The sequence below is a fragment of the Melitaea cinxia genome, chromosome 5, assembly GCF_905220565.1.
Source record: "Melitaea cinxia chromosome 5, ilMelCinx1.1, whole genome shotgun sequence".
NCBI classification, from domain to species: domain Eukaryota; kingdom Metazoa; phylum Arthropoda; class Insecta; order Lepidoptera; family Nymphalidae; genus Melitaea; species Melitaea cinxia.
In genome coordinates this window covers 10467034-10482566 of record NC_059398.1, presented here as the reverse complement: position 1 = coordinate 10482566, position 15533 = coordinate 10467034, and the positions used below count along the sequence as shown (strand labels likewise).

Sequence of the window (15533 nt, the reverse complement as noted above, 5' to 3'; positions counted from 1 at the left end):
CCCAGTCAAAACTACCACATACATAAAAAATACAGTCGAATTAAGAACCTCTTCCTTTTTAGAAGTCGGTTAAAAATGTTCTACCTACTTATCAAAGATAAAGTAATATATATATATATATATATATATGTATATTGTTATACGCAACAGTAAACGCTATTACATAAACGCTATAACATTAATGTTTCATCGTGTAAGTAAACGTAACAAGTAAATTAAACAAAAATTCAAGTGATAAATTTTTTATTTAATTAACTACAAGTATGTGTCTAAAACAATAATAAATAGACTGTTAACTTAAAAGTTGATATCCCACCCGGAGGTCTCATCCGGCGGTAACTTGTCTTTGGGATACTTCTCAAAGTTAGACAAGTCTAGGTCGTTGGTGACGGGTTGCACCAGAGGCGCTTTCAGCTTGCCTTCGCGTAAACCTTCCCAGTCAAAACCTAGGAACCATCTGGAAAAAAAATCTTACAATAAACTTAAATATTTTTAGTTTCTACCTTAATAAAATATCATGTAATGTGAATGAATCAGAACTATCTGTGATTATCGACAAGAAACAAATCAACTAATCGAACTTATAATCGTTGCATGGTCGATCATTACTTTTTAAACAAAAAAAAAAAAAAAAACTAAAGGGCGCTGCTAAGCATAAGCTGCAAACGATAGTTTTAAAGGAGTGCGTGGAGGCGTGCACTTTTGGATTTTTCAAATATTTTTATTTATACTATCGTTGAACACATGCAGGACAAGTATGAAAAAATTTAAATCTGTTTGACATACTCGTATATTGTTCTTCATTCATTTCGATAAATGGCTTCCAATAGTGCCAAAATAGCACGGAATATTTTACCAATGTCACGTAGAATAAAGAAGATATAAAGGAGATTAACAGGTACAAGCGAAGTTGCCTACAGACCAATCATACATTTATATTGATACTAGCTGACCCCGCAAACGTTGCTTTGCCATATATGTTATTAACACCCTTAATCCCCCCCCCCTTTATAACTTAGGGGTATAAAAACAGATGTTGGCCGATTCTCAGTTTTATTCAATATTTATTAAATTAATAAAATAATAAAAATATATTTATTTATTTGTGAGGAGGAACCACAGTTAAAATACTTTCATGCACAATTTACATAGAAACATAAAGCTAATAATAGTATATATATATATATTCGGTCGAATTGAGTAACCTCCTCCTTTTTTGAAGTCGGCTAAAATAAATAATTTCTCCAATTCATACATATTTCACGTGATATACGATAAAGTCACGTTGTTTGGTAGAAACATAAACTATATAAACATGTCGCCTAAATTCGTAATTCGTTTTTATGTCCGACACTAACCATAAATGTCACCATCAGACGGGTATCAAACTTAACGACACCATCGTTAAGTCGGACATCTACTCCGTTGAGTTGAACCCCTCAAACGTAAGCGAACTTTGTAATCTATAATCAAGTTAAATCTTCTGCAGTGGTCTTACTTGTGGTTCTTGATATCGGCGATGCCATTCTTGAGGTATCCGAGGCGCTCGGCGGGCACGGCGCGGCACAGCTTCCGAATGAGTATCTGGGCGGACTTGGGCACGCGTGGGTGGAAGGCCACGACGTCGATGCCGCGCAGGATGAGCGTGTAGGTCTTCATGTGGTCGCCGCCCGCCGCGCGGAACGGCGGCTTACCCACCAGCAGCTCGTGAACGAACACGCCCAGAGCCCAGCAGTCAACGGCGCGGTCGTGGCCCTTTTTCAATTAATTTAAAATTTTTACAATAATATTCATTAATTACTACCGCTCTGGTGAAATAGTACGTGTTCCGTGTTGGCGGCGCCTAAACACCGACGGTCGCGGGTTCGATTCCCGCTTGGAGTTGACATTTGTGTTTATACAAATATTTATTTCCGGTCTGGTTGTTAGTCTTTATGGGTCTCCCACCGTGTCGGTCGGTCCCGGTTGCTATCATATAAACCTGCTAGCGATCGTTACTCATAGTAGGGAATATATCCGCCAAACTGGCATTGGAGCAGCGTGCTGTGATTCTTCTCCTACATGGGGAAAGAGGTCTGTGCCCAGCAGTGGGTTGTTACAGGTTGAAGCGTATTATTAATTACCCGTGATTGTATCAAGTTTTAAGAAACACCTCACTATCAAGCTTCAGTACAGGCGCCATAAGCCAACCTGTAGTACCGTTACTTTATGTAACTAGTTCATATCAAACCAGAATTGACATATTATAGAGAGGAAAGATTTGTTATGTTATTTGTTGTTGATTGATTATTCATTTTCCTGTTAGAAACCTGCATAATCCACAGTCAACAACACTTTGTTACTGATATGTCACTCAAAATGATACGCATGAAGCGTTTGAATAACTTAAATTAACTGTGTCGGTCACGAAGAGGAAATGAGCTTATAAAAAGTTAATACGTGTGTCTTTTGTTCGTGGCATCATATACTTAAAATTAAATATTGTAATTGTAAAACTATATTTTATATGCAATTGCAAAGCGTGTCGGAACCTAATGAGCGAGTGCCGTTTGCCGCTTTACAGCAGGCGATAAAATGCCTTTACGTAATATTTCATTCGCTCTGTGTGCTACTGTTCGGTATAATGCATGAGAATATAAATTACGTAGGTATAAATTTTTCCATGCTTTGTGAGCAATCTCCTCCAGGCGACCCTCAAACGACTTACGACAAAAACATGCTTGCAAACGGGTTATTGTATTTATAGTAAATGAAGTATTTTACTTATAGGATATGTAATAAACTATATGTAATAAACTATTACTAATATTATGCATTTAAAGTGCATACAACAAGTTTGACAACTTAAGCTTTATATATATATATATATATATAATATATTCTTTATTGTACACCAAAATATAAACAAACAGTAGTAATTACAAAAAAAAGATGTACAAAGGCGATCTTATCGCTGAAGAGCGATTTCTTCCAGATAACCTTTGGGCACAGGACATGATATAGTAGTGACGGATAGGAAGTGTACAATATTCTTAAGGATGAATAAAAATAGTGTATGATAGATTCATTAATTCATACAAATACACATATAAGTACAAATATCCATACATAAATAATCAAAATAATATTAATATACGTGTATAAATGTAAAATATATATTGATAATATAAAATAATCAAAATAGTATTAATATACGTGTATAAATGTAAAATATATACTGATAATATAAAATATGCATGTTAAGATTCTGAATATTATTATATGTTAAGGGACATATAGTGCTTCTTTAGACGTTGCTTAAAACAGGCTGGAGTAGAAGCACGTCTTATTGAAAGCGGAAGAGAATTCCAAAGGCGGACAGCTTTAGCAGTGAAGGAATTAGTATAGAAGGAGGATTTATGGGAAGGAACTTTTAGAAGTAAATTGGAATCAGATCTAAGGGATCGCTCATGGGAATTGCAAAGATACGTAAACCGTTCTTTAAGATATTGAGATATATATATATATATATATATATATATATATATGAGTTACTATTACTACCAATTAATGGGGTAGACGAATAATTCCTTTAAAAAGCCGGACCGGGTCGCTAGTATATAATAAATGAAACCTAAAATTCAAGTGAAGAGATGAATACCTTATTGAGCACTATCTCCGGTGCGACATACTCAGGAGTACCGGCGAAAGTCCAAGTTTTGCTATTTGAAGGTAATCTCTTAGCGAAACCGAAATCGACCTGTAAAAAAGAAAGTCGTTACCTAAGTTACAAAATAAATAAATAATATCAGTTGCATTTCTTTTGTTGAAATTTATAGTTTGAATGACAAAAAAAAAAAACGTTTTGTGTAAAATTTAAATTTTGATAAATTAAGAATGCAATGCACAATTGCCTACGTATAACTTTATAACAGTCGCCTGTTTGATCCTCGTCAACGATAAATGTTAAATGGTAATGTTAATGTAAAATATCTGTTTTTCATGGCTTTTTCCTCTGTTTGTAATGGTCGCGTGTTTTTGCTTGTGTTATGATTGTGGAGTCCTGATTTAGAATTTCCTGATCTTTCTGAAGAACGTTGAAGGCGATTAGATTATTATTTACGAAATAGAAATTGTCCCCGTTATGAAATAGACTTAGTGTTTTTATTTTATTTCAAAGAACATAATTATGCATCAACAATATGACAATAGCTTTTTTATCTGATAATAATAATCATGATACCTATCATTTAAACTTAAAACTCACTAATTTGATGTAGCCTTGTTTATCCAACATCAGGTTCTCCGGCTTAAGATCTCTGTATATGATGTCTTTAGAGTGTAGATACTGAAAAGCTTCGACCACGCAAGCGGCCATGAAGCGAGAGATGTTTTCGGGGAAGTACCGGTGCTTTTGCAGTATGGTCCAAACATCACCGCCCAACACGGGCTCCATTAAGAAATATATGTACTTATTGTCTTTAAATGTGCGATATAATCTGTTGAATACAAAATATAGAAAATAAAATGAATCTTTTTTTAATGTCTTTTGAATTTAAACACCAATTTTTAGAGTATTTAGTGGAAGCGAAGGATACTAAAATAACCTAATAAAATAATAAATATCATTAAAATTAAATCAGTTTCATTGGATATATTAAAAAAATATATATATAAAAGGTTGTAAACTTAAATATCAGTAGCAATCATTAATGCATGTTAATACATGTTGTGAGTACAGTGGCGTATTTTAAGATGCAGCGCACCGGACGAGTAAAGCTTGGCGCCTCTTAATATAAGTGAAAAAGGCAAAAGTAGCGTATGTAATAATGATGTGACATTTTGGACAAAAATCGATAATTTTTAGGCCACCCATTCAATACATTTATCGAGTAAAAGGAAAATATCTGTCATATATTTTTGCGGACCTTGCTTTTTACCTAGAAATTGATCATTTTCACATATCTAGTACGTATGCTCGGCTTGTGCCGCTCCTCACCGAATGCCACTCCGGTCCCTGGCCATTTTGGCCCTAGGGTAAATACACCCTTGCACATGTATAGATTTACGCTTCAGCCTGTAATATCCCACTACTGGGCATAGGCATCTTTCCCCATGTAGGAAATGTATAGATATAGCATTAGTATAGAATAATGATTCCTTAGAAAAGTGGTACTCTGGATCTACTAAAAATTCTTGAAAATAATGCATTTCAATGGAATTCATTAATTAATTTATATGTGTGGTTGCTGAGCCATAAACACATACTTATAAATAAAACTGCGTATCAAAAAATTACAGCTTAATTTTTTTTTTGAGTATAACAAAATTTTCTAATCACATTTTTAGTTTAAAACCTGCAATCGATGTTTCAACGTCTAGGTATACTACTAAATCTCGTTCAAGAAACTCAACAACTACTTTAATATTTCCCCACATCAAAATAGATTCCTCAGTATAATAATATCTTTTGATTTATCGAAATTAATCTGTGTTTTACAGTTATACTTTCGTTAGAGTACGGTACTATTTTACCTGCATATAAATCTGCTATTGCACACCATCATAATATTTTTCTCATTGAAAGCGTGCTCTTGTTGCTGTTGCTGTACCATGTCTACTTTTTTAAGACATTTCAATGCAAAGGTCAGTGAAGGATTACGTTTATACTGAACTAGTTCCACGCGTCCGAAACCACCCACACCCATCGTACCGATTATCTCAAGATCTTTCAGTTCCACAAACTCATATTCTATGGAAAAGAATATTTTAATGTAACTTAAGATGTAAATGAGTAGTTCATAATTATAATGTAAATATAATCTTTAAAAAAAACATTACTTCTTATTATTAAATAGAAGGCAGATATGAAGTAGAACAAGTAATAGCCTAAATGGTAAAACTACCTTCGTTTACGTTGGTACATCTTTATGTACATAACCGACCATGCTAACAAACTATACAAAAAATTTGCTGTAAAACCAAAGACCTTAGCATAGCCGATTTTACTTTGATCATTAAGCTTTTAATAAAAATTAAAATTTTTAGTAGTTTGACGTAGCTAAATAATGAAAGTGCGATAATAAAACAATCTGTGAGACTCATATGACTTCAAATTAGTCATTCTTTAAATATCTTATCTATACTTAATCCAATTTTTGGTATGGAATAATAAAATAATCAGTTTTACCGCTTTTCACAACAGATATCTTCTTCTGCTGGGAAGGTCTTGGGTCTGAATGCCTCACATTTTTCAACTCGTCCAAATTACCCAATAATTCTGTGAAAGGACTGTAAAGTAAAACCACATAATCAAAATTACGGTGACATAATTAAGAGCGGCATTCTAACATTATTACCCGACTGCCAAGGAAGGGTTATTAATTTTGTTTAGGTACATAATACTAGAAACGAAAAATAAATATAATTATCGTCGTAGATTCAAATCTAATATTTAGTTAACTTTAATTAGAGAAATTAAAAAATATATCTTTGGTCGATGATACCTGTGTCCAGCAGTAACAGTATAATAATGTGTATACAAACAAGGTACCCGCGTTCTAGTGTTAAACATTCCACGCCAGGTGGAAGAGCAGTGACGCTGGCCAAGCGACGGTCTTCGTGTAGTAGCGCCTGTTCGCCGAAATATTCGCCTCTTCGAAGAGTTCTTACGCGTATCTCGCCTCCGTCTTCTTCCCGTTTCGTCACTACCACTGTGCCACCACGAATTATGTAGAATTTGTCGCCACGGTCACCTTGTCGCACTACAACGGTTCCAGCCGAAAAGAATTCCTGCCGGCGATCGCAAAGTTACTTTAAAGTCAGTTTTTAATTACTTTGTTGTGATTTTTACAATTAGTATTCGGTACGAATGTATTATGGATATACACTCGGTCGGTGAGAGAATCTTCAATATTCAAAAGTGCCTGACCTAGCTGTACGAAATAAAGACTAAACTAAAGAATATTTAATGACACATATGAATTTAGTACCACAAAATTCAAATCGCTTTTGTGTGTTGTATTGTTTCGCGTTTGTTTTAGTTTTGCAATTAAAAAAGTTATGAATATGGCCTTATAAATTATATTATTCTTAAGTCATTATGTCATTAACCCCTTAAGAATGTACCAGGAACCTGACAATGCTTGGAGTCAGAGAAATACAGCGAAAACAGTTGGTGTAAACAGTACCGCTAAACTGTAGAAAGAGTTTTCTACAGTTTAGCGGTACTCCGGCGTTTCCATGAAACAGGATCCAATCTTCGAAGCCCAGGAACAGGCCGAACAAGATACACAACGGCGCAGGAGGATCACTATATGGCGTGGTAGTTGGCAAACAATTTTGAGAAATCAATTTCTTACGGCTGTTAAAGTAAAGAATCATTAGTTACGAGCTGGAAGAAACGATCACGCATTTTTATTTATTTTACTTTTATTAAAAATAAAATTATTATTATTATAATATTTTTTTTACATTAATCTTTATTTCATAAAGCTAGGTCAGGTACTTTTGAAGATGGCACCCCATCCAGGTACGCAGGTTACTCTGGATGGGGTCCCGGTCCGGGTGGGGGCCCAGATGAGGTACCTGGGTCTCACCCTGGACGAGAGGTGGGCTTTCGGCAAAAACCGCGGCACAAAAGTCACTTTTGTCGTATGAGAGCCCCGCCTAAATATTCTTTTGTTTTAATTTTATTAATTATTATTAAAGTAAATATACAGTTAAATATTTTGTGAATATTTCAAGTGCCTACCTGTTACCATTTATTTTATGTGCACCCCCTTAAATATTTATATAATTTTGTTTTTAGTATTTGTTGTTATAGCAGCATGAGAAATACATAATTTGTGAAAATTTCAACTATCTAGCTATAGCGGTTCTCGAGATACAGCCTGGTGACAGACAGACGGACAAACAGCGAAGTCTAAGTAACAGGGTCCTGTTTTTACCCTTTGGGTACAGAACCCTAATAATAACTAACAAACGGATACATGACGCCAGCAAAGCAAATTTATCAAACAAAAGTTAAAATTTATTACATATAATCAAATTCCTTTAAACATACCCTTTTTAAAAATTCTGCAATCTTAGCAAGTTCTATAGGATGAATGCCTTGTAGAAGAGGTACGGATGACAAGAAACGTATGTTATCTTCCTGTTCCTGGCGGCCGCTGCGTACCATAATCTTTTGAAAAACTCGTCGCTCTAGCGTCCATACTTTCGCGTCCGTTATACCTAAACAATATTAAAATATTTTTTTACTACAACTAGTTTAGAGTTTAGACTATGAGCCTTCTTGAAGGTCTATAAGACACCTAATTTATTCAAAAAAAATTTACTTTTAAGAATAATACTTGTATGTATTAATTGAAAACATCTTGAAATAAAATATTTACGTACATCGAATAGAAGCAAATCTTTTGGCTTTATATAAAATTGCAAGTTCTCCAAATGCTTCTCCAGGACCAAAGTTTTTTACGACTTGACCTCCTTTTAAAACTTCGAACTGTCCAAAAGCTGAAACAAACAGATGACTTCCACTTTCCCCTTCTCGTATCATTAGACTACCAGCTGGAAATTCTTGAGGAATCATTGCATCAACAACTGCAAGTAGTCGGTCCTCATCCATTATATTTTTTAAAAAGTCATTGGCCATTATGGCTTTTTTTATTAGTTCCGCCGATCTATAGAAGATAAAAAAACGTAATAAAATTGTAATTGAATTGTGAATGAATTCTTCATTTCAAAAATAGCTTATTGATATTTTTATCTGATAAATTGACGACTTTTGATCTTGACTTTGTAATAGTTAACGAAAATAACTGATGTATTTTTTAATCATATAGAAACTAGTTAAATTCTGATATTGTTTTTTTCAAATCTTTTTATTAAAAAATGATTTTGAATTTTAGTACTTACTTTTCATCTTTAGCAAACTTTTCATAATTCAAGTCAGTCAGTAGTCTTCCAGATTCCAAAGGTGGTTGCGGTGCAATTATGCCTCGCTTTCTTCGCTCGCGTCTTTCCGGATCAGTCTGAACTAAGTCTGATACAGTCTTTCGGCCAGTGCTACTTTTTCTTTCCTCCATATATTCACTATCTGAGTCCCTGAGGTTGCTGTAGGTGCTTTGAACACTCATATAACTTGATTTCTTACTAGATCCTGAGGGTTCTACTGGTACTGTAATACTTTTTTTGTATTGTGAACCGTTTCCATTGATAACAGTATTTTCGGTTTTTGGAGCGTCAGGAACAGTATTGGGAAATCTCTGGAATCATAGGTTAAAGCGTTGCTTTATTTGACAGTATAACATTTCAATATAGCAAGACACTTGCATATATGAAATTACGCTTCAGCGTGTAACATGTGGCATGTGTGTGTAGGCATACGCCTCTTTCTCATGTAGATCAGAGATTAATCCACCACGCTGTTCCAATGCGGGTTGGCGGATATAGAAATTTCGCTACCGTAAAATTTTGTCTACATATATTGTATTGATTTTGTACGATTATGTAATCGTACAAAATAATGATTTCGATGATTACCATATATAGATCTTACCTTCGTATAGCTGGTTATTTTCTATTTTTGTTATTTTTATTTGTAGACGATACCTTATACATACAAAAGTCATCAATGCAAGAAAGTTTGCTTGTATAAAATTAATTTTTTACAATTGTAATTAAGGGAAATAAAACCTAGTAAGTAGTAGTAGTAGTAGTTAATCAATTTGTTTTAAGATATCTGTACATTTATGAGCAATATCTTATAAATATTCTATTGCGTGGAAAAACTTATATAATTGTATATTTTATTTATGTATTCTGGTAAAGGAATGTACTATATTCTGTAGGTGCATGCATATGTATAAGAAATAAATAGTTATCAACTGTTTTATTAAATATAGTATACAAATATATATTTAATAAGAGCTTTATCTTTAATAACGCCGTCAGGTTTATCGTGAAACATTATCATCATGAAATGCTTTGATTTTTAAATAATTGATGATACACCGCTTTGAAAAAAAGATAGATAATTTTAAAAAGATATATTTGTTTTAAATAGTAATTTGTTTCATTTTATACCTTTCCTATTTGAGTAATTTTAGCAGAAGAGCCGGCAAGATAACGAAAAATTAGCTCTTTTAAAATCAATTCGGTACGAAATATTGATATATTACATTTTTATGTAAATCTTACCGAAACTCCAACGAGCATTTGTTCTGTCTTTTCTTGGTGGTAGTAGCTATAAAAAATAAATATGTGTAACATTCATATGGTCATCTGTAAATAAAATAGGCAACTTAATACCTGTGTACCATTAACCAGGTAAAAGCCGACATAATAAATATTTTAACAAATGTTACATCCAAAATCTAGGAAAATTGAACGCTAGAACTTAGAGCAGGGCCACTGCTCATTGGACGGTGGACGCAGTGAAGCCGGTCCTCCGGAAGTGGGTAAGGCGGCGGTTCGGGCCGCTGACCTTCCGTCTGGTGCAGGTGCTTTCCGGACATGGGTGCTTTGGTAAGTACCTGCACCAAATCGCGAGACGGGAGGCGACTCCAGCCTGCCACGAGTGTGGAGCGCCAGAAGATACGGCGCTCCACACGCTGGAGGCGTGCGCCACTTGGGAACCACAGCGGCGCACGCTTTCAGCGGTTCTCGGACGGGATCTCTCGCTGCCGACTGTCGTAAAGGCCATGCTTGATAGCGAGAGATCGTGGCAGGCGGTGGTCTCCTTCTGCGAAGAGGTAATGACGCAGAAGGAGACCGCGGAGCGGGCCAGAGAGGAAGACGCCTCTGCTGGCCCACTCCGGCGCAGACGTACGGGGGCAAGGAGAAGGCGGTTTGCCCACCTCCTCCCCCCCTCGTAATAGTGGGGTCGGCGGCCGATAGTCGGGGGACTTCGGCCGGCCGGACGACACGACCCTATACGTCTGAGGGGTGGCCTTGTTGTGAGCGAGGCCACCCCACCATCATGCCGGGGCCCGGAAGCTTTGTCCGGGCCTACCGCTGAGGCGAGGTGGCGAATGCTAGCGCGACCCCTCTCGCCCCACCCAGGCGGATGACTGCTAACACGTGGTGGTTTTTAGTCAGTAGGAGTCTGACATAACCCTCTGGCGCCCCCGCGCTGGAGGGTATCCATGATGGATTTTCCCCACGTAAAAAAAAGGGCCACTGCTCACTGCGTCAACAGGCTAGATAAATAGGTATAAGTTAATAAGGTTTTATAAATTTACGGGGATTTATAAACACCAACGAGTAGTAAAGAGCAAACAACAATAGTGACAATGACTGTCACTATTATGAAATGTCACAACAGTTGACAAACATAACAAAGTCTCCCACGAGTATGCGAAGAAACGGATATTAATGTAGTTTCCAAGGTCTAAATGTATAATTTTTCATTAAAATGTTCGGAATAGACCTAGCCACAGATGCTTAATCGAAAATGCTGAGTTATCTGTTTAAAATAAGTAATAAAATTAATCCTCTTTTATTAGCTTACAGAAAAGTCTGCGATGAAATATATAAAGAGTAGCTCACTATATCCATTCTTACTTTTGCTCTCTTAAAGTGCTCTGTACTTTTGGCCAGATTCACCTAAGGTTATATATTTCGATGCTCTGAATCCAAATTTGAGTCCGTTTGGTCCCTACACCACCTATTAATCACTACATAGTATAAAACAAAGTCGCTTTCTCTGTCCCTATGTCCCTATGTATGCTTAAATCTTAAAAACTACGCAACGGATTTTGATGCGGTTTTTTTAATAGATAGAGTGATTGAAGAAGAAGGTTTATATGCATAATAACATCCATAAAATAGTGGAGAAATACTGTTATTTTTGAGGTTTCTAATGTGATGTCGTAAATATTTACATTTTTTTCCGCTTACAATGCAAACGCTTAATATATTGTACACATTAAAAAGGTCGACAGAAAACTCCGCTATGGTATATGTCTATCTCTTATGGATATCCCACAATAACATTTTTTTGTCATTTACTTTTTACTATAAATAATGGCTAATTTTCAAAGCGATTTTAAATAATCCTTATCTAATTAAATACCTTAGATACATTGTTGATTTAATATAGATCTACATGGCCCTTTACAGCATATGATTTAAATGAATATTTTCGAAGATATTACAGATTTCAAAATTGCGGTACGTAGCGTTTGCGGCGGTTCCGGCCGGCTTTTACTCTAAAATGCGTGCGGGCCACGGGCAGTAATTAATAAATCAAAAGTACTGGATCGATTTTAATCATTTTTTCAGTGAATGACATAGGCTATAATTATATTTTATACCCGTGAGAAGCCGGAGCGGGTCGCTAGTACATTATAATTACAGTATTTCATTAGTTATGTTGTTGCTATCTTGTAGGTAGGTATATATTATTTACTTTAAGGGTGGCAAACAAGTGTACGGTCTGCCTTGTGGTAAGCTTATTGACAGTTACCATAGCCTATTGACTTTTGCAACACCAGGAGAAGGGGTGGCTTTACCCCCAGTGTTAAGGTTTAGGCCCCATGTGTTAAGAAACACTGAAAGCCGCATTCACAGGCTGAAATATCGATTACAAATAAAAAAAATTATCGACACAGATTATGATTTGATACATTTTCAATGCACCCGAGAGCTACATGGGTTAGAACCGCCCCTGGCGCTGACGCTTACAATGCTCCTGGCATGTAAAACAATGCTCCTGGCATGTAAAACAATGCTCCTGGCATGTAAAACAATGCTCCTGGCATGTAAAACAATGCTCCTGGCATGTAAAACAATGCTCCTGGCATGTAAAACAATGCTCCTGGCATGTAAAACAATGCTCCTGGCATGTAAAACAATGCTCCTGGCATGTAAAACAATGCTCCTGGCATGTAAAACAATGCTCCTAGCATTTTAAGGGTGTTGCCAGCCTTTTTTCGTCCCACAGAGCTCTGCTAGTTTAATTAACACAGGATCAGAACACTACTAGAAAACAGTATCGTTTAGCCGTGTCCTTCTGTAAGATAAGGTACTTCCTAAGTCGGATAATAATCAATAAAATATCTTATAACATATGTACACACACGGTCGTCTGTTCCGGAGTTGCTATAAAACAATAGATAAACATCGTCGTACACTAATTGTAAGAGTTATACATTTCTGACTCGTGTTTAACAACAAAGTAATAGCAAATAATATTTTGTATATATCTCAAGGCAGGGAATTATTAGGGAGACCAAAGGCTCCAAATGCAATTTTCTCTTAAGGGTTTTGGAACGACAATTTCCTTAGTGACAGTCTGACAAAATAAAAGTAATTATCATGTACATCCATTTTTGGTATGTTTATTTTTTCAGTGAGTTCATGTGACACACCCATATATCGAGATATTTTGTATAGCCAGTATTTTTCATATGGGTAGAAACTGTTTTATGGTCAGAAAAAAATACTAATTAAGTTCGTTGCAGACGCACGTCTAGTGTTAAATAGATCCAAGTAATTTTTTTTAGAATATGCATAATTTATCATCCGCTCACCAAACAAATGAATTTGTATAGTTTGTGGAAACTGTGTGTATTAACGGGTTATTGCGAAAAAGATTAGTAGGTACTCCTAAGAAGATTTTGGCTAAAAGATCGGGACAATCTATAAAGTTACTTGTAATTTTTAAAAGATAGATTAAGTCACTAATTTCACGGGGGAGAATATGGAATTTTTTGCAAAGTTGCAGATAGTTCTGAGTTATATGGCTTTCTTTGTATATTCTCAAGACGTGTGATGTATGTGGCGTACTTAGGGTCACATCCAGCATCTACGTTATGAGTAATAAAATGTTAATTATAAGATGTTTAAATGTACGGTTCAGTTTTAATACATACCTATAATATTTTGAGTGTGTAACATTATGTACCTACATAACATGTCTATTACCTTAAAATATGCCACGTTACTTATTATCACAATTATTCAAATGCGAATTTTTAATTTCTAATGACATCAACTGGTAGATAAGAAAATTACAAACAAAAATTGCTCTTCATTAAAATAACGGTTATCGATTTGGCAGTATCACCTTTTTTACATCGAGGTTCTTTTTATTTTAAGTTTGCATTAGTAACTCACTAATCAGTATTCGATAATATTTTCTTTTGTTTTATTTATGTTATTCTTCGACTTGCATAACCGAGTGATTTTATTGCCGTGACAAATAGTATTCCAGGAATGAAAACGAACAAAAGATGTATTTATTAGCTGTTTGAACGCCGACACTTACAATGGTTTCTCGTCGCTGCACCGAGTCATCGCGCTCTCGCACGGGTGTAGCCAGGTTGAATCCTCCCTTAGACGCCCATTTGAACGGCGGACACAGCACCATATTTACTATTTATACTTGTAAAGTTAACATTACCAAGTACAATGCAAACGCGCAATGCATTCACATTGCGAACTAAGACTGTTTCAATCGGCGCACAAGGAGCCCTTATCGCAAACACAAGATAATCTTGCCATACCGATTGTTTTAATTATTCCGAAGTCAGCGATAATTACTATTTATTATCAAGGAACCTTGCAATCTTATCGCCACAAATAATCTCTTCGCCAAATCAAAACTATTCATAATATAAGTTGTAGATATGTTATTAAAAATACGTTTCATAAATGTTATGCATACATTTATGAAACTATAAATAAACTATTCATTTATTTTTATTTATTGCCATGTCGAATTCCCTCTTGAAATAGTTTCGATAGTGTGATATTTTTACCGATATTTTAGTTTCTTAAGAGGAAAGGATAACGGCTCTTTCTCCATACAAACGTATCGACTGTTTCCTCCCTGGATAATGAGACTAGATCAAATATTTTCGTAACATTGTATTCTTATTATCATAGGGAGTAGGAGTCTTCAGAAACTAGAAATATTGCCTAATTTTTTATACATTTTCAGACACTCACTAAAGAAAGAATACACATATTTGCAAAAAAAAACGAGAACATAGGGACATAGCTGAAGGTTTTAGTTCAATACATAAAAAAAAATGGCGTGTTTTGGGGAGAAAAATAGTCGACTATGAAATGCGGTTTTGGTCAATAATTATTTACCCAAAACGATCTGAGCTGCAGTTGTCCCTTTCTTGTCTCGGGGCGCGGCGGCGGCATACAGCGAGACAGGAACATTTTATTCAAATACCTATTTTTCAAAAGCCCTTTCCTCCTAATTCTTGTTATAACACCGTGAGACAGGGTTAGTTTGAAAACTAAAACACATGTAAATTCATACTATAATTTATTAATAACGTAAATGAGTACACAATGCCAGTGGCTTTAAATGATTTACTTCATTCAACATTTCCCATTTGAAAAAAAATATATATTTACAATAGGAGAGAAAATCAGCTCTGCAATCTATGATAAAAATGCCACAAGAAAATCTATTTCATTACTTTATCACAAATCGCACGAGAAAGATCGCTGTGCACTCGACTCGAAAACATTTCGACAACAAAAACCGCACAGCAGCCAGATCTGAGCTTCCGAGCTAGATTAAAACG

General features: G+C 35.4%; 1 protein-coding gene across 1 annotated transcript; it reads right to left on the bottom strand.

Annotated features, from left to right (window-relative positions):
• Window positions 1-226: 226 nt before the first annotated feature.
• LOC123653832 (cGMP-dependent protein kinase 1-like) lies at window positions 227-14583 on the bottom strand. The gene is made up of 13 exons (XM_045589812.1): window positions 14215-14583; window positions 12670-12862; window positions 10183-10228; window positions 8899-9248; window positions 8380-8663; window positions 8045-8214; window positions 6533-6771; window positions 6170-6270; window positions 5515-5731; window positions 4247-4478; window positions 3641-3739; window positions 1499-1755; window positions 227-457 (listed from the first exon to the last, which is right to left on the bottom strand). The coding sequence occupies exons 1-13, from the start codon at window positions 14354-14356 to the stop codon at window positions 298-300; spliced, it is 2490 nt and encodes an 829-aa protein (XP_045445768.1). The 5' UTR covers window positions 14357-14583; the 3' UTR covers window positions 227-297.
• Window positions 14584-15533: the final 950 nt, after the last annotated feature.

Bases quoted from the DNA above. Each gene is read 5' to 3' on its own strand.
- LOC123653832 (XM_045589812.1), bottom strand. From the start codon at position 14,356: ATGGTGCTGTGTCCGCCGTTCAAATGGGCGTCTAAGGGAGGATTCAAC. The intron at 9,249-10,182 runs GTAAGATTTACA...CTATGATTCCAG, and splicing joins AAATGCTCGTTGGAGTTTCG to AGATTTCCCAATACTGTTCC. The intron at 6,772-8,044 runs GTATGTTTAAAG...GATCGCCGGCAG, and splicing joins TTGCAGAATTTTTAAAAAGG to GAATTCTTTTCGGCTGGAAC.